This window comes from Ascochyta rabiei, chromosome 3 (genome assembly GCF_004011695.2).
Source record: "Ascochyta rabiei chromosome 3, complete sequence".
Taxonomy (NCBI): domain Eukaryota; kingdom Fungi; phylum Ascomycota; class Dothideomycetes; order Pleosporales; family Didymellaceae; genus Ascochyta; species Ascochyta rabiei.
Genome location: NC_082407.1, coordinates 1,635,168 through 1,658,272, shown reverse-complemented (window position 1 = coordinate 1,658,272; position 23,105 = coordinate 1,635,168). Strand labels below are relative to the sequence as shown.

At 51.2% G+C, this 23,105-nt stretch overlaps 6 protein-coding genes across 7 annotated transcripts, besides 9 other annotated features; 3 read left to right on the top strand and 3 right to left on the bottom strand.

Annotated features, from left to right (window-relative positions):
- Positions 1 to 52: 52 nt before the first annotated feature.
- Positions 53 to 78: a tandem repeat.
- Positions 79 to 438: 360 nt separating this feature from the next.
- Positions 439 to 485: a tandem repeat.
- Positions 486 to 964: 479 nt separating this feature from the next.
- Positions 965 to 4,348, bottom strand: EKO05_0002135 (Sarcosine oxidase; the record flags this gene model as incomplete). The annotated part of the gene is made up of 2 exons (XM_038947437.2): positions 965 to 2,083; positions 2,111 to 4,348. The coding sequence occupies 2 exons, from the start codon at positions 4,346 to 4,348 to the stop codon at positions 965 to 967; spliced, it is 3,357 nt and encodes a 1,118-aa protein (XP_038792806.2).
- A 1,498-nt stretch (positions 4,349 to 5,846) lies between these two features.
- EKO05_0002134 (putative endonuclease lcl3) lies at positions 5,847 to 6,733 on the top strand (the record flags this gene model as incomplete). The annotated part of the gene is made up of 2 exons (XM_038944235.1): positions 5,847 to 6,218; positions 6,293 to 6,733. The coding sequence occupies 2 exons, from the start codon at positions 5,847 to 5,849 to the stop codon at positions 6,731 to 6,733; spliced, it is 813 nt and encodes a 270-aa protein (XP_038792805.1).
- A 953-nt stretch (positions 6,734 to 7,686) lies between these two features.
- Positions 7,687 to 11,563, top strand: EKO05_0002133 (Carbamoyl-phosphate synthase (glutamine-hydrolyzing); the record flags this gene model as incomplete). Of its 2 annotated transcripts, XM_059635838.1 has the most annotated exons (7): positions 7,687 to 8,026; positions 8,088 to 9,579; positions 9,628 to 9,655; positions 9,755 to 9,922; positions 9,975 to 9,990; positions 10,038 to 11,404; positions 11,456 to 11,563. In XM_059635838.1, the coding sequence occupies 7 exons, from the start codon at positions 7,687 to 7,689 to the stop codon at positions 11,561 to 11,563; spliced, it is 3,519 nt and encodes a 1,172-aa protein (XP_059491821.1). The 2 variants fall into 2 exon arrangements, with proteins under 2 accessions (XP_059491821.1, XP_059491822.1); XM_059635839.1 differs by having other exon boundaries at positions 9,975 to 11,563.
- A 548-nt stretch (positions 11,564 to 12,111) lies between these two features.
- EKO05_0002132 (uncharacterized protein) lies at positions 12,112 to 13,634 on the bottom strand (the record flags this gene model as incomplete). The annotated part of the gene is made up of 3 exons (XM_038944048.1): positions 12,112 to 12,928; positions 12,979 to 13,547; positions 13,602 to 13,634. 3 exons carry the CDS (start codon positions 13,632 to 13,634, stop codon positions 12,112 to 12,114), a joined length of 1,419 nt encoding a protein of 472 aa, XP_038792803.1.
- Positions 13,553 to 13,638: a mobile genetic element.
- Positions 13,639 to 13,713: 75 nt separating this feature from the next.
- Positions 13,714 to 15,427: a mobile genetic element.
- Positions 14,073 to 14,111: a tandem repeat.
- Positions 14,271 to 14,512: a mobile genetic element.
- Positions 14,271 to 14,527: a mobile genetic element.
- Positions 14,349 to 14,512: a mobile genetic element.
- Positions 14,358 to 14,521: a mobile genetic element.
- Positions 15,428 to 16,103: 676 nt separating the features above from the next.
- On the top strand, positions 16,104 to 18,888 carry EKO05_0002131 (uncharacterized protein; the record flags this gene model as incomplete). The annotated part of the gene is made up of 3 exons (XM_038944239.1): positions 16,104 to 16,257; positions 16,387 to 17,789; positions 17,857 to 18,888. The coding sequence occupies 3 exons, from the start codon at positions 16,104 to 16,106 to the stop codon at positions 18,886 to 18,888; spliced, it is 2,589 nt and encodes an 862-aa protein (XP_038792802.1).
- Positions 18,889 to 19,271: 383 nt separating this feature from the next.
- Positions 19,272 to 21,658, bottom strand: EKO05_0002130 (uncharacterized protein; the record flags this gene model as incomplete). Its single annotated transcript, XM_059635837.1, has 3 exons — positions 19,272 to 20,473; positions 20,521 to 21,216; positions 21,301 to 21,658. The coding sequence occupies 3 exons, from the start codon at positions 21,656 to 21,658 to the stop codon at positions 19,272 to 19,274; spliced, it is 2,256 nt and encodes a 751-aa protein (XP_059491820.1).
- Between the last annotated feature and the right edge of the window lie 1,447 nt (positions 21,659 to 23,105).

The following is a 23,105-nucleotide window of genomic DNA, read 5'->3' as shown; positions in this document are numbered from 1 at the left end:
GGGGCCTGGGTGACGTCGTGAAGGTGCGGCGGGCAGCATGGGGGAGGGAGCAAGCAGCAGCAGCAGCAGCAGCAGCAGAGGAGGAAGCAGCACACGCACGGCACACTTCCGCAGCCCAGCACGCACGAGACGAGACGGCCGGTGGTCTTGAATCAACCCGAGAGCGACGAGGCTCGGAGGCGCTAGAGACTAGAGACTAGAGACGGCCTGCCTTTCCCAGTTCACGCGAGCCCCGAGCGCCCGGTCTCCCCCACAACTGGACCCCACCCATGCCCATGCTGCGCAGCGTGCACTGGCCCTGCAGCCCTCAGTGAATGTCCAGCGATTGGCACTGTCGCTGTGATACAAACGCTGCAGGGCTGTCAGAAAAAGCAGCCTGTGCTCTCCAACCACGTGGCCGTCCACTCCAGCCGCTCGAGCCCTCCAGACAGGCGCCTCGTGTGTGTGTGTGTGTGTGTGTGTGTGTGTGTGTGTGTGTGTGTGTGGGTGGGTGACTTAGCTTACCCGCGCCTATGGTCACGTCAGTGGCCTCCAAACCAAATCTCTGAGCCGTCCGGCGGCTAACGCTTAACGCTGCGAACGCACGCTGATCCTTCTAGAAGGCACGCACCCTGCAAGATTCTCTGTCACACCTTTATTACTGTATTCAACTTGGGCACAATGCCCGACCGCGGCGGCCGAGCATGCTGTTGTTCTTCACACGGCCATGGTTTCTCCACCCGCCCATCTGTTGGACGCCACAAACACGACATGGCGCAAATGCACTAACCCTCCCACAAACCTTAGCCTAAGCCTTCGACCATTTAGCCGCCTGACCTCAATCTCCAGATCCTCATACAAGCCTGCCCACGGTCTGGAGCGCCCACAAACGCCGCTGAAATGCTAGTGCCACGCAGTCGAATGCGAATAAACCTACATGGTGATACAACAGAGGGTAGAATGAAAAAATGCACCCGTTCCAGCTTCACAGTCGTCGCAGTCGCTTGCCCGCTCCCAGCTCAATGGCCGTACGACTGTTCAGTATCAGATCATCGTTGCCGCCAGGTGGAGGATTCTTCTGAATGTACTCCTGTCGTATGCGCGCTGCCTCGCTATCCCAACGAGCCACCCGCTCCTTGAAGCTGGCCGCATTCGATATCGCACTCTCCCGTGCGTCATCAGCCTGGTTCTGATATGGTTTCTTCACATCTTCGCCCGCCGTCCGCCATTTGAGGCCGATGGCGATTCGAATCTCCTGCTTGGACGCCTTCGCCTCTGGGTTCCCGGTAGCAGCTACACGGGCATCGTCACACTCTTTCTTTACAACGTACCAGAAGTCCTTGGTGAAGAGCAGGAACGGGTTCACTCCAGATCGTCCGGGCTTGATGGGACGCTCACCAACTTCCTCCAAGATGGCGCCGATGATGGCAGCTTCGTAGTCCTCGTCTCGTTGAGCTCGTGCCGTCTTGCCCGTCGGGGCCGGTACCACTGCAGGTGCAAACCCTGGCTTAAAGTCCGCAATAGAGTTAGGCGCAGAATGCTGCTCAAACTTGACCTTCTTTTCCACCAGTGGACTAGGAACTTCGATGGGTCCGGTCATGGTTTCGAACACTTCAGCAGCAGCTCGAAGGCCTGATAAATATGCGCCGTGAACCGTAGCAGGGTGTGTTCCGCAGGTGGCTTCTCCTGCAAAGTGAAGTGGACCGTGGGGCCGAGCCATGACATCGTAGTCGCCTGTTTGCGTCTTTGCGCCAACGTATGAGTAACTGCCACGAGCGAACGGGTCCTTGCTCCATCTCGTAACGATCGCTTCGATAGGGAGTGGAACGGGGTTTGGCGCGAACATAGAGTCGAGTCGATCTGTGACTTCCCTAATTAGTCGGTCATTTGATGTTGTTTCAGCGTAGTGCGCAGCATCGCCGGCCATGAGTGCAACAAGCGTTGGCTTGCCACTTGTCTGGATACAGTTCCAGAACAAGTAGAATCGTCCTCGCCGTGCATTGTAGTCTTCGGGCCGGAGGCTAGCCTCGTGCTCGGCTTCATTTAGCAGACCAAACATGTCACGATCAGGCTCCCAAAAGGCTTTCTCGTACACCAAGATAACCTATTTATGTTGTTAGTCATGGCTGACAGGAGACATCTTGCTACTCGCCTTGTTGAGCAGGCCGAAGCCCATGCGCTCGATAACGCTCTGCTTCCAGTCTGGAAGAGGTGGTTGGAACTCTATGGATCCAGACTTCAACACCCCTAAAGGCGTTGTCAATATGACCCGGTCGGCTTCAAAGACTTGTCCGTTCGCGCATTCGATACTGACAGCTTTCCTGACCTGCGGGTCCTCAGTGTTGTAACGGATTGACTTGATCGGCGTATTGAAGCGAACGTCCAGTTGAGTGGGACATTTCCAAAGTCCACGTGGAACCTGCTGGTAGCCTCCTATAACCTCTGAATGCTCTCCTTCAAACTCATTTCCCATATCCTGATCCCAGCCGCTCAAGCTGAGCTTGTTGACACTCACTGCATTGGCATATTCGAGGTTGGCATGATGCCAACTGAGCAATCGCATGTCTTGGGGTTTCATGTCGACGATCGCTTGGTATTGTCTGATACCCTCGTCCATAGTCTGGCCCAGGGTAGGGTGCTCTGACGTCTTTGCGACCATATCTAGGTCTACGGTTTGCGACATTGATACATCGGCTCTTGCATGCCACCCCAGGCTCTGTATTGCCTCAGCGGCTGAAATGTTTGGGTTGAAACCAGCGCTCAGCTGGTAGGCTCTACCAGCAAGCTTCTCTACTCCTGTCGTAGGTTTTTCCTCTGTTGTCGAAGCCGTGCTCTTAGCATTGACTGACAAAGGCGTATCGGAATTCTCCAGATCCGCAATCGTGGGCCCTCCGTTGTCGTTGGCGTCGCGTCCAAAGAGTATGAGGTTCCGATCGCCCTCTACGATCCGTTGCGCTGCCGCCTTGTTCCGGTATACGCTTGCTCGCTCCAAGACATCATTGTAAAGCTTCTCTACTAACATGTCCTGACCTCTGTCCACGACTGTGCCATCGTAATCGTAAAGTATCGTGTTGTCGCGTAGACCGTGGTAAGGAATACCGAGCTGACCTCGTATGATGGCGTTCAGGGGGTTGCCATGTTCAAAACCTGTGACAATTTGCGCACCCATTTCAGCTGTACAACGATGACCAGGAGGGAGGGTAGAACCAGCTTGATTGGTGAAAGGGTGAGAGTAGACTCTACCTCCAACACGCGGACGAGCCTCGAGAATGATAATTTTAGGTGGCCGGTCGCCGTTGTTCGTCGGTTGATTCGCCAGTTGTGCGAACAGTCCCTCCAGCTGTCGAGCGCAACCAAGGCCTGACATTCCTGCACCAACAACAACAATCGTTCGCTGTGGGTTATCCTTTCCCTTCTTCCGCGACATTGCCGGTGCGGTATCTGGCACTTCGACGCAGCCAAAATTGATGTACCCGTTCCTGAGCAGCCACACGTATGCTATCTTTGCTAGCCCAAAGAAGCGCTTGTCTCGAGCGCAGCCCGCGGCTTCTTCGAACGAAACGTAGACCAAGGGATTGCGATGCCACAGCCTCAAGATGGCATTCCGAATGTTGATGTAGATGGTGACCTGTGCGTGATTGATGTGATTGCGTAGAAGCCTATACTCTGCTGGGTGCAAAGCAAATGGGTTAAGTCGACTGCTTTCCGCCGCCAGTATACATTGTCTTCCAAATTCTGGCCACGAAAGATCTGAGGGGATGCTTGAACTTGCCTTCAGCTCGGTTGTTTTGGTTTTTGGAGCCATTCGGCGTTTCGTAGGTCGCTCGTGAGACTCTGGAAGCTCAGGTGTCGATGATGGCTGGGATTCGCGGCTTAAGCTTTGTGGTGTTCTTGTCATGAATTCGTGCTTGATGGAAGCTTCTTTTAATTTAGACAAACCATCGCGATTGTGAGAAACGGAAACATCGACCGGCTTGTAGATGGGGTTTCGGTTCTGTTTGGAGCTGACTCCATTGATGCCATTTGACCCATTCTCCATTGTTGAGTGTGGTGTATTCGGATATGGCAGTGGCGAAGGCGTGAGATTGAGCCCATATGTGTTCATGAAGGCTCCGGGTGTCGAATCTTCTCTCTCGTCTGGGCCACTTTGAATGCCTGCACTAACATCTGATGTATCATGGGAGTCGCCGTAGTGCACGGACGATGTTGCCGATTCCCTGCCATTGCCATAGCCAAGGTTGCTAAGCCCAGGCATGGGAGCGATGCCAGCCTTCAGATGTATGCTTTCATGAGACGTTGGCAGCGAAAACATGTCGGAGTCGTCATCGAGCGTATCTGTGTCGGCCGTGGACGCGAAGGTGGAAAACATGGTGGACTGTCGAGAAGGAACGAAAACGGCTTGACACCTGATATGGCCGGTTAAAGGCTACAGGTCGCAGTAGTCCATGCGCCTATATGTCAAGCGAATCTGAAGCAAGTAGCGAATGTGTTCAACTCTTGCAAGCATGGATGATTTGATTGTTGTAAAGATGGTGGAGAGGTGGATGAACGGACTCGATGCCACTCGGGCGGTCGTGGAAATCGAGTTCAAGCACGGGAAGCTAGCCTTTTCGGCAGCCGCGATCCCTGCGCAACTCCGACGCCCACCCCTCTTGTCTCTTCAGCCCACCTCACGCCTCGCTTCTGGCTGAGACGTGCATCTCGATCTCTACACATGTATGCAGTCCAACGGCCGCCTTTCCTCATCAAGTCAGAGTCAACAGAGCATCGTCCACCATAAGGCGCAGGCCCATACTCGTGGAAACGAGATGTATCACAACTCACCACCTCAACTGGCATTTACATGTCATCACGCCTTCGCAACATCAAACATCACATCAAGGTAGCTGAACAAGGCATATGTATTCTTTAGTCTGAAGCACGGTTTGTATGATGTGTAGTTAGGCGTCAGTAGGTGAGCAAGAATCGCATTTACGACACTAAATCCAAGCAGATAATGGGTACTTGAATATTGGCTTGCGCATGCTCCAATTTCTCCGGTCTGTAGGCACCCTTGACACCTAGGAGTCGCAGTTCTTGCGGTAGCTCCATGACGAGTTTACCCATAAGCCCTCGTCTGTCAACGCATGCGGAGTGTTACGAGCAGCTAACAGCACAGGATGCACAAGACGAAAGAACTGCTTGCGACGATGACAACGACATATAATTGAGGTGAGCACTATCCAGCACGCAGGCATTCTCATCTGTGAAGAGCGCAAAACTGACGTATACAACAGAGCACAAGACCCGTTCACCCAGATCACGACTCGTAGCTTGCGCTTAACAGTGTATGTCATACTTGACTGAGACCGGCTGCAAGATCGACGCACGATACCGATCTGCTTCGTACACGTTGGCGTAGACAGCTACAAGGCAGTCCAGTGGAGAACGAAACGCGAGGACACACCAGCGATATTGCTCATGAGTTATGTAGTGTGAAGGCCGTAGTTCAAGGACGAGCTAAAGAGAACTTGTAGCCTGGCGCTTTTCACATGAAGGGGGCAATCGTTGCTTGCTTGAACAAGAGTTACGTATTAGTTTGCCAAATGTAGCTGCCATCAAACGGAAGGCCTGGATCGGACAAGAACCTGTGTTGTATCTATGTATACCCACCACTTGACCCTGTGAATTCTGTGCTGTCATGTACATCAAGGTACGTGTATGGTTCAGTTGTACCAGTCATATATTGTTCAGACTGGGAAAGTCAACGAAACCCGCTTCCATCACGTGAACGTGAGCGCACGGCCTGTATTGTATTTCGATTGACGTAATTGCCGATGCCCGAACAACGATGTTTACCAGCAACAACACTTTTCGCAAAACAAACGATGCGATGGCCTTGGTCAAGCGACGAAGATGAGCAGAGAAAAACTGGTCTTGCAGCATGGACTGGGCCTCACAATTCGAATGATTGGTTTACCTCATTTCTTGAGCCAAGGACCCTGATCCCATCTATCACACTCACAGCATTCAGTGTCGCTGGCGTCCGCCTATACAAATCCTATCTACGGCGGATACCCACTATCAATCACATCAAGCCCGACTATTTTCGACGTAGGAGCCTGTTTGGTCAGGTCACGAGCGTTGGAGATGCGGACAACTTCAGACTGTATCACACACCTGGTGGACGACTGGTAGGGTGGGGCTGGTTACCATGGAAGACTGTGCCGACGAAAAGAAACGAGCTCATGAAGCAGACGGTAAGCCCCTATGTGCACAGAAACTTCAACGGGTTCTTCTACTTTGCACACTGTGAAGCTGACGGTACCTGAAGCTCCACGTACGAATTGCTGGAGTTGATGCTCCAGAGCTTGCCCACTGGGGACGAGAGGCTCAGCCATACTCTAAAGAAGCCCTGGAGATGCTCACCGATCTCATCCTGGACCGTCGAGTTCGTGTGCAAATCTTCAGACGCGATCAATACGACAGAGTGGTGGCACAGGTTTACGTGCGCAAATGGTTCTTGAAGAAAGACGTAGGTCTGGAAATGCTTAAGGCAGGTTTAGCAACCGTCTACGAGGCCAAGTCTGGGGCTGAGTTCGGAACTTCTGAAGAGAAGTACCGCGCTGCTGAAAGGCAGGCCAAAGAACGCAAGGCTGGGATGTGGACAAGGCCGGGGCTGATACAGAGATTGGCTGGCGCAAAGACGAAGTCCCCAGAGAGTCCACGAGAATACAAGACAAGACACGCGGCAGCAGAGAAGCAAAAGACATGATCCTTGACTTGGTCATTAAAGAGGGCATTGAAGTAAGCAAGTTGGTGTTCGTAAAAGACTAGACGAAGCAGCTTGGAGCATACACTTTACAACCACGTTGAGATACGTGGGAGCTAAAACTTCTGTCGCGTACTTGTCGCTACAGAAAGAGTCACCGAGCACAGGGTGTGAGAATTCCCTGCTTGTCTGACTCTTCGATCTGAGGAATTTGTTCAGAAGCTATGTAATCGCTCAGCCAAGTCAATCAACGATCAACGCTACTAGCGCGCACAGTCATGCCGAGCACGACGAAGTAGGAAATCTGCTGTACTTTTGACGGGGCCGCAGGCCGGTTAGAGACGCAAATGACTCCTTGAATGACCCACAAGTTCTGGATAAGGTCTGTGAGTTCGATGCGGGTGACGGCAGCCCGCAGAAGCACTTCAAAATTTCTTCCCGCCAGTGCCATGCCAGTCAGTGTTAGTGTTGCGCCGACTTCGGCCCTGATCCGAAAGGCCTCTGCGCGAAAGACAGAAGGCTGGTCGAGCGAGGAGAATACACAATAAATATTGGAGGCCATGTGTACGAGGTGGAAAAGTAAATGCAGGCACAGCGAATGACCAATAATGTACATCCCACATTACCCATAAGAAAGCACGCAGTAAGCCTGTGGTTGCGCTGACTCAAGCGGCCCTTGCGCATGGTTGGAACCACTCGCGGGCCTTATCGCAGTCGGATGGAGCTAATACCGCCGATAGAAAGTTTGGCAAGCTTCACGTCTTCCCCACGATTCAATAATTCTTATAGAGTCAAATTCCCTCTGCTCTGTTGGGCTTGAGCTCTAGTACCTTTCGAATACCCTCCTTAGTCTTCGAGCGACTTCTTCCCGCGCGTTCGTCGCCCATTCTCTCCACCACTGGGTGTTCTTGGAGCTCGGTAGCTCGTTGCTCAGCAGCTGCTTGACCGCCTGCAACATGGCTCTCTGCGGACGACTGGCACGTCGCGTACCTACTTCGGCGGGCCAGTTTCGTAGCATTGCACCCTCTGTCTTTGCACGAAGCTTCACATCCCGTACAGCTCGTCCTCTGACCTCTCTCCGCGCGAAGGGTGATTCGACTGCGACATACCGTCAGCTGCGCGCTTTCACAAAGGTCTCTGCGACTTTCAACCAGACACAAGAGGCACCGAATGCGCAAGCCTACCTCAACAGCGGCGCCATTTCTGGTGCCCGCAATTTGGTCGACGTGAAAAAGGTCTTAGTCATTGGCAGCGGAGGTCTTAGCATTGGACAGGCCGGAGAGTTCGACTACTCAGGTATGTGCAGAAATGTCTTGGCGCACCGAAGAACATGACTGTATACTAATCTACGACGCAGGCTCTCAGGCACTGAAGGCTCTCAAGGAGGCTGGGGTACACTCGGTTCTGATCAACCCCAATATTGCGACCATTCAGACATCGCACGTGCTCGCCGATGAAATTTACTACCTGCCGGTCACTCCCGAATACGTCGAATATGTCATTCAGAAGGAGAAGCCTGACGGCATTTTCCTGTCCTTCGGTGGTCAGACTGCACTGAACTTGGGCGTGCAAATGAATAGGAAGGGTCTCTTCGAGAAATACGGTGTCAAGGTTCTTGGAACAAGCGTCAAGACACTTGAGACCAGCGAGGATCGTGATCTATTCGCGAGGGCACTGGACGAGATTGACATTCCCATCGCTAAGTCGATTGCTGTCGGTACTGTCGATGAGGCTCTCGATGCCGCCGAGAAGGTCGGATACCCTATCATCGTCCGCGCTGCGTACGCGCTCGGTGGTCTTGGATCTGGTTTCGCAAACAACGCCGAGGAGCTCAGGAACTTGTCCGCCCGATCGCTCACACTTTCTCCCCAGATTCTGGTCGAGAAGTCGTTGAAGGGTTGGAAGGAGGCCGAGTACGAAGTCGTTCGTGATGCGGCTGATAACTGTATCACAGTCTGCAACATGGAAAACTTCGATCCTCTCGGTGTCCACACCGGTGACAGCATTGTTGTCTCGCCTAGTCAGACCTTCAGTGACGAGGAGTACCACATGCTCCGATCTGCTTCCATCAAGATTGTGCGCCATTTGGGCGTCGTTGGCGAGTGCAACGTTCAGTACTGCCTCCAGCCCGATGGCCTCGACTACAGGGTCATCGAAGTGAACGCCCGTCTGTCCCGTTCGTCTGCCTTGGCCTCCAAGGCCACCGGTTACCCTTTGGCCTACACTGCTGCGAAGATTGGTCTCGGACACACCCTGCCTGAGCTACCCAACGCCGTTACCAAGACCACCACCGCCAACTTCGAACCCTCGCTCGATTACGTCGTAACAAAAATGCCCCGATGGGATCTCAGCAAGTTCCAGAATGTCAAGCGTGACATTGGCAGTTCCATGAAGTCTGTCGGCGAGGTTATGGCCATTGGACGTACATTCGAAGAGTCTTTCCAGAAGGCCTGCCGACAGGTCGACCCCAAGTTCCTCGGTTTCCAGGCCGAGAAGTACGGCGAGAGCCTCGACGACGAACTTGCAAACCCTACGGATCGACGATGGCTCGCCGTTGGTCAGGCCATGTACCACGAAGGCTACACTGTCGACAGGGTGCACGAGCTCACCAAGATCGACAAGTGGTTCCTGTACAAGCTCCAGAACATTGTCGATTGCACAAAGGAGCTCGAGGAGATTGGCAGCCTCTTTGGTCTGAAGAAGGAAATTATCCTCAAGGCCAAGAAGCTTGGGTTCTCCGACAAGCAAATTGCAAAGGCTGTCAACAGCTCCGAAGATGAGGTTCGCGCGCGCAGGAAGAGCTTCGGCATCAAGCCTTGGGTCAAGAGGATTGACACATTGGCAGCTGAGTACGAACACCCACTCATACACTGCTTTATATCCACTAACGTCAATAGATTCCCAGCCGAGACGAACTATCTTTATGTAAGTATTTGAGTTCCTTTTGTCGCGGAATATTGGGTTTTCGGATGTTGTCGTTGGTGTTGGTGTTTTCTGGTCGCAGTCGCTAATTGACAACATTAGACCACCTACAACGCCTCCTCCCACGACGTCTCGTTCGATGACCATGGTATCCTCGTCCTTGGTAGTGGTGTCTACCGTATTGGTAGTTCTGTCGAATTCGATTGGTGCGCTGTAAATGCTACCATGTCGCTCAACAAGCTCGGCAAGAAGACTGTGATGATCAACTACGTAAGTTATTGTATTCGCCAATGGTATACATGAAATGCTAACAATGACTCAGAATCCAGAGACCTATATACGTAATCCCTCTTTCCCTACACGAAACCTGCTGACACACACCACAGTACTGATTTCGATGTCGCTGACAGGCTCTACTTCGAGGAGCTGAGCTACGAACGCGTCATGGATATCTACGAGTTGGAGACCGCCCAGGGTGTCGTCGTCTCGGTTGGTGGCCAGCTACCTCAGAACATCGCCTTGAAGCTTCAGGAATCTGGAAAGGCCAAGGTCCTCGGAACTGACCCCCACGACATTGACAAGGCCGAAGATCGTCACAAGTTCTCTTCCATCCTTGACTCTATCGGTGTTGATCAGCCCGCATGGAAGGAGCTGACCTCATACGAGGAGGCGAAGAAATTCGCTGACAACGTTCAATACCCTGTCCTCGTCCGCCCGTCCTACGTCCTCTCGGGTGCTGCCATGACCGTCATCCGCAGCGAGGATGAGCTCCAGGAGAAGTTGCTTGCTGCATCTTCAGTCTCGCCAGACCACCCTGTCGTCATCACAAAGTTCATCGATGGCGCTCAGGAGATTGATTGCGACGCTGTAGCCTCCGACGGAAAGGTCCTCGTCCACGCCGTCAGTGAGCACGTCGAGAACGCTGGTGTTCACTCTGGTGATGCCACGCTTGTCCTTCCTCCTGTCAACCTCGAGGCCAGGATTCAGGAGCGTGTCAAGGAGATCGCCGACAAGGTCGCCAAGGCCTGGAACATTACCGGTCCCTTCAACATGCAGATCATCAAGGAGGAGGTTGAGGGCGCTGAGCCTAAGCTCAAGGTTATTGAGTGTAACCTCCGTGCATCTCGTTCATTCCCCTTCGTCAGCAAGGTCCTTGGTACTAACTTCATCGATGTTGCCACCAAGGCCCTTGTCGGTCGCGAGGTGCCCGAGCCCACTGACCTCATGAAGATTGACCGCAACTACGTTGCTACCAAGGTTCCCCAATTCTCGTGGACCAGGCTGGCTGGTGCCGATCCCTACCTTGGTGTTGAGATGTCCTCTACTGGTGAGATGGCCTGCTTTGGTAAGGACCTCATCGAGGCATACTGGGTATCTGCTCAGTCGCAGATGAACTTCCGCCTTCCTCAGCCTGGTGAGGGTCTCCTCTTCGGTGGAGACGTCACATCTGGATCTCTTCATTCCAACTCCTTGATCCAGATCGCCAAGTACATCCATACACTTGGCTACAAGTTCCTCGCCGCCAACGAAAACGTCAAGGCTCTGCTCGAGAAGAACGTTGAGGGCGTCAACGTCGAGGTCATTGCTTTCCCCAAGGAAGACAAGCGTGCACTCCGTGAGGTATTTGAGAAGAACGACATTCGTGGTTGCTTCAACTTGGCCAAGTTCAGGGCCAACGGACTGCTCGACGAGGACTACGTCATGAGGAGGAACGCCGTCGACTTCGGTGTTCCTCTGTTCATGGAGCCTAAGGTAAGCTCGTCATCCCTTTCTTCGCATAGCTCGATACTAACTACGCGACAGACCGCTGTCCTCTTCGCTCAGTGTATGAGCGAGAAGTTGCCCAAGAAGGAGGGCATCCCCAGCGAAGTTCGCACATGGAGCGAATTCGTTGGTGGACGTCCATTGTAGATGACATGAACCCATCATCCTGCTCTGCGGCAGAGTAACATGGGAGGAATAGAGGAGCTATATACCCAACCGGGGTTGAAGTAAGATAAATCTACGTGACGGCAGAAATGATATTCGGAGAATTTTGCTGTCCTGTTCATACAGCGCTCTCGGCTCACCTGCAAGGGCAGGATTAGAGGAGTTGGGATTGCTTTGGCATACAGTTTGTGGCACAAGGCTCTTCTCTCCGGTTTGTAAGCTAGTAATTCATTTGAAACCATCATCATTATCAACATCAGACGTTCTAGGTACCCATAACTTCGAGTGCGACTTGGAAGTACCCTATGTTCGCCAGGGGTGTCTCAGAAGTCAACTCTCTGAATCCGAGCCCACCTCTCCTTTTGGAGCAAAGAAATCCGGATGGTGCAAGTACTAACCCTTGCTTTGAGACAAAGTCTGAAGGCCATCACCGATTCTGGGTAGTAAGTTGACAGGCTTCGGCCGGTGAGGAGACCAACTTTCCTCGTGAACTTCAGATCGCCGACACTCTCCAAAGCAGCCCCGCAGACTCAGTTCCAGACAAGTGTACCTTTCCGAACAATGAAGGGATGGGCTGGCGATTCTTCTATAGCCGGCATGGTTGTAACAGCTCTGGTCAATTTAGCCGGCTGGCCTTCTGTAGGTTCCTTAAAGTTGTTCTGCAGCTCAAATCGGGCAGTGTTTCGACGGCTGTTAGTTTCAATCTGTACTGATGTGCGATGAATACCCCGGTGATATCGTTGTTCGACGTAATACATGAAGTTGGTGTTGTAAACCATCAATCTTTGAGGGCCATCTTTCAGGACATCGACAAGCCAGCCTCTTGTTGCTTCCACGATTTCTTCGCCACTTCGAAGCTCGGGGTTCTCAGGCCCGCGCAACTGATCTAATAAGTCTTCAACCGATTCTCCATCGTCATATCGCGCGACGGCCGCGATGGCCTTCAACGCGAGGTCACGTTGACTCGGAGACTGTTGCTCGATACCTCTCAGCCCTACATCGTATAAAGCGATGATGGTAGCTGGTAGTTGATCTTTTCTCGCTTGGACGCTGTCGAGAGATTCCATGTCATGTACGAGATCTAGTCTTGCTCTGGCTATTCCTATATTCTCGTACGAGTATGCTGTGATGTCGTCTACAAGCGTTTGGATGGGTTTCGAGGCCTGGTTGGACAACAGATTCTCACCCAAGAGCGAGAGGGGTGGTTTTCGAGCCGAACTGTTGAGCCCTAGATCGCCGTGCTCGCGTTCGAGATCCCACGCGACGAACTTTGCCATCGCCTCCTGAGGCACTCGTACCCTAATGTTGACGTGATCATACGGTTCGTAGAGACTGCCCTCAACGTTACTGGGGCGGTTTTTAGCAAGAAGGGTAGGACTGGCGCAGCAGTGACATACCAGCGGTCACAGATCCTTTGTGCGTCTTTGCAGGGGAAGCACATTGCAAATCGTTGGCAATTGCGGCATTGCAGGTACAAATCCAGCGCGTTGTCGGCAATATCCTCATGACGCTCGTGAGAGCACAGAGCTTCCTTTTGCTCAAAAACAGCCAAACGAGAGGTCAACAGAACTTTTACCCCCCTGTGCTGCAGGTCTGCGAGCTCTGATTCCAGCATGTAGCGTAATGTTGGACCACATCTATCGAGGCCATCAAGGATCAGGAACGTATGGGGATCTTCGGTCGCCTCAAGCTGCGCACTAACAGCCTTACGGATGAGTTTCAGCCGCTCTCTCCTTCGGGCGCCTTCCGGAAGATGTTCACAATACTCGTTGTGAAAATCGTAGGAGTCATCGCTTTGGAGCGTCGGGTACTCCTCCAAACTCTGGTACACTGCCTTCAGAAGATCCTCAATAAGATTGATATGGTCATCTGCAACATCTTGATTGATACGTAAAGAGATGACTGGGTGCCCACTATGTTCAGGATGCTGCTCAAGGTGTTGAGCGACCAAGGTTGCTAGCGTCGTCTGCCCTTGTGTTAGTGGGCCTAATAACGTGTTTTATAAGCGAGCGCCGCGTACAAGCGAGCGCCGCACCCCACCAGGTTTGCACATATCTGTAAGCGTGTATCTCAACAACGTAATAACATAACAGTTAGACAATTATAGAGTAGATTAAGCAGTATCTAAAGTATCTTTCTTACACGTGCGTGAGTTATAACCAGTCTCTCTGCACCTTGTACAGCGCGCAAGAGCCTGGCAGCTGAGGCCTGATTGCTTGCCTCCTTGACGCTCTTTATAAGCAACCTGCTGATCAGCCTCACGTTAAGCAAGTATATCCTTGCTAGCTCCCTTTGTTAAGACTCCTTGCTTCTGTATACGCTTTTTCTTGCGTTATTTCTGCTCTAATGCTGCCTTATTAGCCTTCTTAAGGCTGGCGATCTGATCGCTTATTAGCTCAGCAGAGAGCATTATTACCTCAGCGCCCTTTTTAAGCTGATTAATTGCTTTAATAATTAAGGCAGGTAATAAGCTCTTATGCTAATGTATATAATTACATATTAATATTAATTAAGTATTAAGCTTATATATGTTGCTTAGCATATAAGCCTCCTAGAGGGTCTCTGTAAGAGCAGCAGGAGAAGGTGTACGGAGCTGTACGTCTAGCTTTAATAGAACAGCGTCTAGCTAGAGGGGAACAAGGCCTGCGCCTTAAAAAGCTGAGCAGATGTTAGCTAATGTAAATAATTAATTAAAGGCTGCCTTAAACGCTGGTAGAAACTTAAGCTTAGTAATGTAGTTAATGTAGTGGCAGATTAGGCTCTTAATCTCACAACTGTACGCGCGCTTCAACAGCAAGAAGCAGCTAACGTTAAGAGGCTGCAGCAGGTGTAATAAGTAAGGCGGCATACAGAGCGTGTAGATGTTATTCTCCTTACAGAGCTGCTTAAATTTAAGAGAGTAGTAGCTCTTGTGGCTGTTAAGAATAAGCAGGCAACGTGCGCCTACTACCTAAGCCTCTGTATGCTTAATAAAGTGCTTCAGCCACTTAACTCCAAGCTCGTTGGTTGTCCAGCCGTTGTTGCTGACTGCGATCGCCCAGTTGCGTGGGATCTCTGCCTCCTTGTACTAGGCAGACAAGTGGTATTAGCCAGCAAAGATAAGGAAGGGTGGGATTGTCTAGCCAGCAGCGTTAATTGCAGCGATAACTGTCACCCACTCGCGATTGCCAGGCTGAACAGCTTTTGGCCTGCCTCTCCTCTCTAACCCTGTCACAATAAGCTAAGTTGTGATCTTGCCCATTATAAAGCCAGCCTTGTTAAAGTTGTAGACGTTATTATTGCAGATGCTGTACCTGGCCTTTGTCTGCTCTACAAGCTTAAACCAGTGGCTAATTAAGACTAGATCCTTATAGAGGGCTCTCTGCCTATTATACGCTTAGTTGAAACGTGTTGTAAGACTCTTAGTACGCTTAATAAAGTTGCGTAGCCAGTAGACGCTAACCTGACCTGCACTGCGCGCAGCTAGTAGCTTATTAGCCATATTACGTACGGCTGCGTATATAGGCCTAAATCTACGTTAGTCTAAGTTAAGTATATACTAGACTATTACCTCCTCTTCTATCTAGGTTAACTTCTTTAAGTTAGGTTAGTAATTGCGTTAGGCAGGCTTGCCAGCGCGTTAGCGGCGGATTGTTCGTTCAGACACGTTATAGACAACAGCAGTATTATAATTACTCTGTATTTAATAGGAATTAATAGATAAGATAGTAAGCTAGATATCTGCTTTATTTGAAGCTAATATAGTAGCGCTGCGTTGAGCCATTGTACGTTGAGATAGGAGAGGTGCGCAAACTTGGTGGGGTGCGGCGCTCGCTTGTACGCGGCGCTCGCTTATAAAACACGTTATTCATAAATACATGTTCAATAAATTCGATGTGTTGCGTAGAGCTCTGAAAGCACATAGGTAATCGTATACCGTTACTTGCTACGAACAGGTCTTGCTTTTTCGTGGGTTGTAGTATGGACGAGCGCATGTACTAAGCTTACTTTTCCAGAGCCAGGCCCCCCAACACAATGTAATTGCCATGCCCCATGTCCACAGCGCCATCTCCGGAAGACATCATTATCGAAAACCCAGTCAAACACACCCGCAAAGATGTCGGGGGAGGGGTTTCTGGTGAACGACTGCAAAGCTGAATCGTCCATGATCGATCGGTAAACGTAACGCGTCTTTAGTGGTGGCTATTCCTGGGCACTTTATCAGGTGTGATGACCTGAATCAGAAAGAGATTATATATGGCTGGACTGTGACCGGTGAGTGGAGCTGCGACGCCAATCAGCTTTTAGGCCTGGTGAGAGCTGAGCCCGGGTCATCTCCCAGATGTGGCAGATGGGGGCGTAAAGCTACGCGCGGGTGCCTGAACGGCTCAAATGGCCCCCAAACCCTATAAACTCGATTGGGCCATCGTGTAGACGCCAGCTGCAGCCACAAAGAAATTATCTTTAAATGAGCGAAAAGGCCCAGCTTACAGGATGTCGTCGCCCCTGATAGCTCTTCATTTGCAGTCGTGGTGCAAGAAACATGCTTCTCCAGAGCTTGTTGGTGCTTGGCTGTGCAGCCTTCGGCCTCGCCCGTTCGGTACCACATAAGATCGCCCGACAGGAACCGTCTCCTACCGCAAACGCACCTGCACAGTCAACAATCTGTGGAGACATCATTGAAGCTGTGAACGAAGGTGCGTCCCATCAATTGTCTTATGTGAGAACGTGAGAGCTTTGAAGCTAGTGCTGCCTCAACCATTTCTGTCGAGGATATTAGCCCTGAGTGTCTCCCTACTAGCCTCTATGTGTCTGATCGTGAACAGGTTATCAGCTTTTTGCGGCCAGCGATGCGTACGAATGCCTTACAAGTGTTCCATTCAATAGCGCGGTTGCGTCACGATTTATCAAATACTGGAACGAGACGCTTCAATTTCAGAGCACTCTAGCTTATCTTAAAAGTCCCCCTGAAGGCTATCAGCAACCAGCGATCGACTTCGTAGCAGAGCTTGGAAGGATACAACAACGGGTTGAAGCAGGCGAATATTACAACCAGTACAACTTCGAAGCAGATGTTCAACTCCTTGTCCTCGCCCTAAAAGACGGTCACGTCACGTTGACTGCTGGCGTACTGGCTGCATTTTCATTTGCGAGCCCTTACGAGGTTGTGTCTGCCTCAATTGACGGGAAGCAGGCACCAAAGATCTATATCACAGATGATCTTCTCCCAGAGTATGCATCAGAAGGCTGGAAGCCATCAGCGATCGCCACAATCAATGGTACTGAAGTCAATGAGTTTCTTACAGCCTACGCTGCACTCAACTCATGGGGGTATGTTGAACCACATGCTGAATGGAACGACCTAATGTCACATCCCACACTTGATATTCAAGGTGGACTCACCACGTTCTCTGGCTCAGGCACTTTCTACCCTGGCGACAAACTCATCTTCACGTTCGAGAACGGCACATCTTTGGACACCATTTGGTTGGCGGTTTACAATGAGCCTGCCAACGCCACGGGACCTCTGACGACGGGTGGCGACTTCTACAACTACTTCGTCCTCGGCCTGCTACCGGCTTCGTATGAGCCAACAGCATCCGAAAGCTCTGAATCATCTGATACCCCGCAAGCTGCCCCAGGGAACTGGTCAGAAGCGAGTTACGGCGCCTTTCCCGAAGATCCCAATATCGCACAAGACGATCTTGGTGTCTATCACAGCGGTCTCGTCACCGGTTATTTCTACAACGACATCTCCACCGGTGTATTGAGCCTGCCGAGCTTCGATGCAATTCCTGAATCAATAGGAAACTGGGCAGACGCTGTGACATACTTCATCGGAAACGCTTCTGACGCAGGTGTTACCAGGGTTGTGATTGATCTTCAACGCAATTCTGGGGGTACTCCGTTCCTTGCTTATACGAGTTTCAAGGCATTCTTTCCAGATCTGACGCCATTTGCTGGGAGCAGAAGACGCAGTTTCGAATTGGCCAACGTGTTGGGCTCAGCAACAACTGAGTGGTGGAATTCCTTGAATGAAGCCAACGAAACGGAACGTTACACCAAATACGATGCTGCGGCCAACGAATGGGTCATCACTGATCGACTCGATGCTGCTACTGGAAACAATTTCAGTAGCTGGCAAGAATACCAAGGTCCTGTTGGTGACAACGGCGATACCTTCTCGCTTCTTGAACGATATGATCTAGCAAACCCAACTTTCGATACAGTAAGTGCCGTTCCTGGTCATACCTGGAACTTTAGGCATATACAAATTGAGCTAACATCTTCATCAGGCAGCTTTCGATCAATGGTATCCCGTTATGTACCTACCTGACAAATCTGACTGGGCGTTCACGGAGCGCAAGTTTAACCCGGATCAGATTGTTCTGCTCACTGATGGCCTTTGCGCATCCGCATGTTCTCTGTTCATCGAAATGATGACTCAGGCCGGAGTCAAAACCATTGTGGCTGGAGGTCGACCCGCGACTGGACCGATGCAGGCTGCGAGCGGCAATCGCGGTGCCAGGTCCTACGACACTTACACACTAGACAACGATATGTTGACCGCCCGACAACTCGACGAGCAAGTCAGCACGAATGTGAATGCGACGGTGCCTGAAGTGAGGGATTCTTCCATTTTCATCAAATACGCTCAGTTCAACCTCCGCGACCAGGTCCGGAAGGGTGACACGACTCCGTTGCAGTTCAAGTACGAGGCTGCGGACTGCCGCATCTACTACACCCTAGCGAACATCTACAACATGACGCGTCTATGGCACGATGTCTCTGCCGCAGCCTTTGTGGACTCTTCCCTCTGCGTGGAGGGATCAACTGGCTTTTCAAAGACCAACAACACCAATCCGACTGCACCGCCGAAGGTTGGTGCACAGGCTCCTATACTCAGCCCGAATACCTCTCTGGCTAAGCAAGCGAAGTGGGATGAGGATCCAGACGACGGACTTCACAGTGATGTCGGAAGAGTTGGCACACGTGGCGCCACCCCATTCCCACGCTGTATCAAGACCACCGGTGGCCTTGGTTGCCAGGACGCAGGGTCGATCTGCAGGAATATAGAGGTCTATTGTTCTCGTGAGGGAAAGACTATACGTGTCGACAGATGTCTTCCGGAATGCACGAACAGAAAAGGAAGCGCCACCTGTTTCGGATCATGTCTACTCGACTTTCCTAGCGGAGAAACGAAATCCATTTATAATAACGAAGCAGGAACTCAGTATCAGGAGAAACTATCTTCTGGTTACTGCCGTCCCACTACAGGCACTCGGGCGCTTGGGTGTGCGTACGACCCGGTTGCTCCTAGGTTATAGCATGTAGCATAGTCTCCAGCAGTATATGTTCCTCGTATAAACGCTATACCTATAATCGCTTGTGAACTCACGAACAATGTGATTTTACATGGACTATGATGACGCCCACAAAATCGCTAAAATCGCCAGCAGCTTCCGGTGTACTCAAAAACGGAGGTATTTCAACGGTACAGTCCAGGAACAGGAAGCCTTTAGATTAGTGGGAAACTACTACTACCCCAGGACCCAAGGTTTTTGTTTACATCCTCATAGTGGGTTTCAAGAAACATAGCTCAGCAGATCTAAAGATTACACCAGTGAATCAGTAGCACGATGTGAATTGTGATTATCTCTTATGACACCTCAAAACTAGTAAACGCTGTTTAGAGCATCATTCAGCAATGTCAGTCCAGCCAAAACTTCAACCCCCTTCCAGCGTTGTACTTTTTGGGGGGGAGGTTCTGCCCACCAGCCGAAACCAAGAGTAGACGGAACGTTTGTTCGTTTGCGACACGGAAGCGGAAGGCCCCAGTTCTTTGAAAATGATATTCTTTGTCATTTTCCCCAACAGCTCTCAAGAGAATGCCGCGTCCTTCAATCTCGGCGTCTTCGCTGAGATGGCGTGTCTCAAATAGAGGGCTAGCCACCTCTGATTTTGGTTGGACTACCTTCTTGGCTGATAACACCACAAACCTGGAGTGGTGCTGTAGTCCTCTAGAGCCCGGTATTGTGTCTGGATAGGCCTCGATGTCGAGATCGCTTGCGTCGTGAAGATGAAGGAGCCAGACTTTCTTGACCTCATCAAATTCAAGCATTCCGCAACCAACATGTCCTTGGATCGCAATCGAGGCATTGTGAAGGATCGGCTCGGCGTTCTCATCGACGACCTTGAGGAGTTTTTCTTTGCCGACATGATCTCCACTCTGGTGGCCGGATCTCTCCTTTCGAATATTGTGCTTCGGACTTTTGACCTCCAACACACTATCGCTCTGCACACGATGCTGCAGAAAGTGCGCTGTTTCGCCAGATGCTGATTGCAACACTCGCGCGTAGCGCTTGACTCCAACCAGATCAAGCTCCAGGGGACGACCATTGTGGTCACATACTGTCCAGTGTTTCTTGTCGGATAGTCTGTCAGCGATTATGATCTCGCCATCCATCGAGGCCCAGGACCATGAGGGAATTTTTCGTTTCTCAGTGACAGGACGCTCCTTTAGTCTGCATTCTGCGACCCGCCATGTCAATTGATCTTCGAGGTTGTCTTCCCAGAGGCCCTCGCCATATTCCACGCCCATTGCGTCCTTAATCAATTTTGCAACCCCCCACAGCGCGATGAGCTTGTCTGAGCGTTGTGTCAAATTACAGCTTGTGTAATTCCGTACGGCGGTTTGCCAGTACACTGATAGTGGTTGATCGTTCGGTCCGGCAAGATCACGGCTTTCTCCAGGCTCTTGTAATCTGCCTCTCCAGTGTCTGTCAGGTCCCGCCGTGATGTCCATTGACCGTGGTAAGCCGGCTGGCAGCGCCTCACACGCACTCAGAGATGGACAATCCCAAAACACCTGGTTCCTAGCAAAGTGGAGTATTCGCGGCGACAACATTCGTTCTGTTATTGAATAAGCATGTTGCAGACACTTGAGAATTGGAAGATACCTTGGAACACCCATCCGCGGGTGTAAAGACTTGATTGAAGTAGCTCGCGGGCCCAAAGGTCCTCAGGTACAGCCCTCCAAGCCTTTCCAGCAAACATTGGTGAGTCTTGGCTGGACTGATACAATACTGGCGAAACATCTGTAGGTTCACGTGTACGGAAAGCACCTCCATACTGGCCGACCGAGTCTGCAATCGCTATGTTACAATAGCTATTCCTGTAGACCAAATGCATCCGGCTCGCTTCCTGCACCCAGTCTTCTGCGCTACCTTGGATAATACATAAGCTGTCGATCCAAATGTATCCCACGTCAAGGAAGCGAGCAACCTCGACTGCCTGTTTGAAATTTTTGGTGAAGAGGTTCCACGGCACGCCGTCGGTCATGAACGACTTTCTGTTGTTATCGCGCAGTTGGACAAAATCGGGCTTTCCCCAGCAGTGCGAGAGGGAACAGTACGGACCCTGTACGGTTGTTGTGGCTGTTTCGATCACTCGAATTGGCGATTCAGGTAGGCCGCTAATGTCGAGCAAACGGGTTGGTATGAAGCGTGAGGTCCTGGGGGTGGCCTTCCTCCGTCTCATACAGTCTGTATGTGATTTGTCGCAATTCTCGACCCATGATCGGATTTGGTAGCCACCATTTATAGCTGGATTTGTTGTGTTTCCAAGCTTCTCTGCGGTCGGCAGTGGCTGGAGCTCTAATGCCAAATCAGTAGCTAACTGGGAAATGTGTGTAAATCTCTCCAGGTCAAGTTCCATCTCACAAGGGATGGCATGCGTACCTTTGTCTGGGAAAAGAAAAAATGTCCTTGTTGGAAGCGCGATGTTTGCTTCCTCCTCACTTGAACTTCCACCTGGCCTTTTCTTAGGTGGCACGTACCGGAAGGTCACGACTATTGTCTCCAGGCTTTCTCGTATCCTCGCTAGGCTTCTCATGCTCCAGCGATAAACCGGCCATGCATCTGCATAATCAGACTCTCTCAACCACGGTGCGACCCTCCTGATGTCTTGTCGAAGTGTCGAGCAGAATAGGCAGCGATACTTTGACGACGGCGTAAGAGCATCGTAGGAGTGGTTGTGATAGTCCCAAGACACCTTGCTCTCAAGGACATTCGTGATGCAGTACTCGCACAGCTTCATCGTAAGGAAATGTCAAGCACCAGAATCATGAATTATGCACCTTTGTAGATGATTTGAAGGGTTGAGAAGGAGCACGAGAACGATTGTGAAGAACGGCTGACGGGCTGCAGAACTGGACGCTGACCTCGTGGGGGCCAAAATTAGTAGTGACCTACATGGCAGGCAGTATCCAACCTATGACCTGCCGTCAAAAGTGTACTACAACGACGAAGCCTAAGAACGGTAGAGAGCCCCCTCCGTCTTGTAGTCCAAAGCAATGATTTGAGGGTATAGTGAAGGTTGATGGTCCCACTGCAACGCCCTTCGGCGCACCCCGCGCCCTGACGGAATCATCCCGCCCGCCCACCTGTACGACAGCGTTCTGCATTGTAGAAGGACAAAGGAAGCAGCCACCGGCGACCGTGTTTCTGTCCCCATCGCTGCAAACGATTAGGTCACAACGCACTTGCTGTGATGTCCCTCATAAGAACTGCCGTATGTGGCAAGTTGTTAGCATTCTGTCGAATATAGGCGTCGAGCTTGTAACCTTATCAAACTCCCTAATGCGGCAACCATCAAAAACAGGCGCTGAGCTTCCTTGCAACTCAAACCTTAACCTTAACCACTTTGGCCGAGAGGAGAGTGAACAATGATTTCAACTGCTTGACAGCCTTACGTCTGCGCTCACCTGAACAAAGTATTCGAGTTCTAACCTCAACGCCCCAGACAACCTTTCTTTGAAGCTTTCAGCGCAAACTGACATGTTATGCAATTTCCGAAGGAACCGCCGTAATTTTGTAAAATTCTGCAAGACTGCAGGGACTCTACATTGACTGATCCCTGCTGCTCCGTAGGCTTTTTCTCTGTTGTTTGCATCTCACCGTTACAGCAACAGCTCGGAAGTACATCGAGCGCTCCTGCCAACACTGATATTTTCAAGCCAAGCTCTCCAGCCCAAGCAAGCAACACCAGCAACAGATCGTCAAATATCCCAAACCTACCCAAAGCAGCAAGTGCAGAAAGCAGGCGTTGAGCTTGTGCCTGAAACTTCCAAGAAACTAACACGTCACCCTGACCTAAAATTCTCTGCAGAAGCTCTTACCATGCATCTCCCATCTCCAAACTTGCCTATACGGGGCAACTGTCGAAAGCAGGCGCCGGGCTTGGAAGTCTGCGATCCTGCCACTTGCGGCAACTGTGGAAAGCAGGCGTTGAGCTTAACAGGATCCCAAGAGTCTTGTGTGTTGTACGAGCCATGAATTGGGGAAGGCGTTGATAGCGGAGATAAGAAAATTTGCAAGACTATCCCGCTGACGAAGAAAGGCCGACGGAGGGGCGCCGGCCGTGGTGACGTACACACCAAGCTGAACACAATGGCTGATGCGTGGTGAAGCATGTGATGGACCCGCGAAAGGCGTGGAGCGCGTGAAATAGATATCATGTGTGTCAATGTTGGTGAAGACCAAGC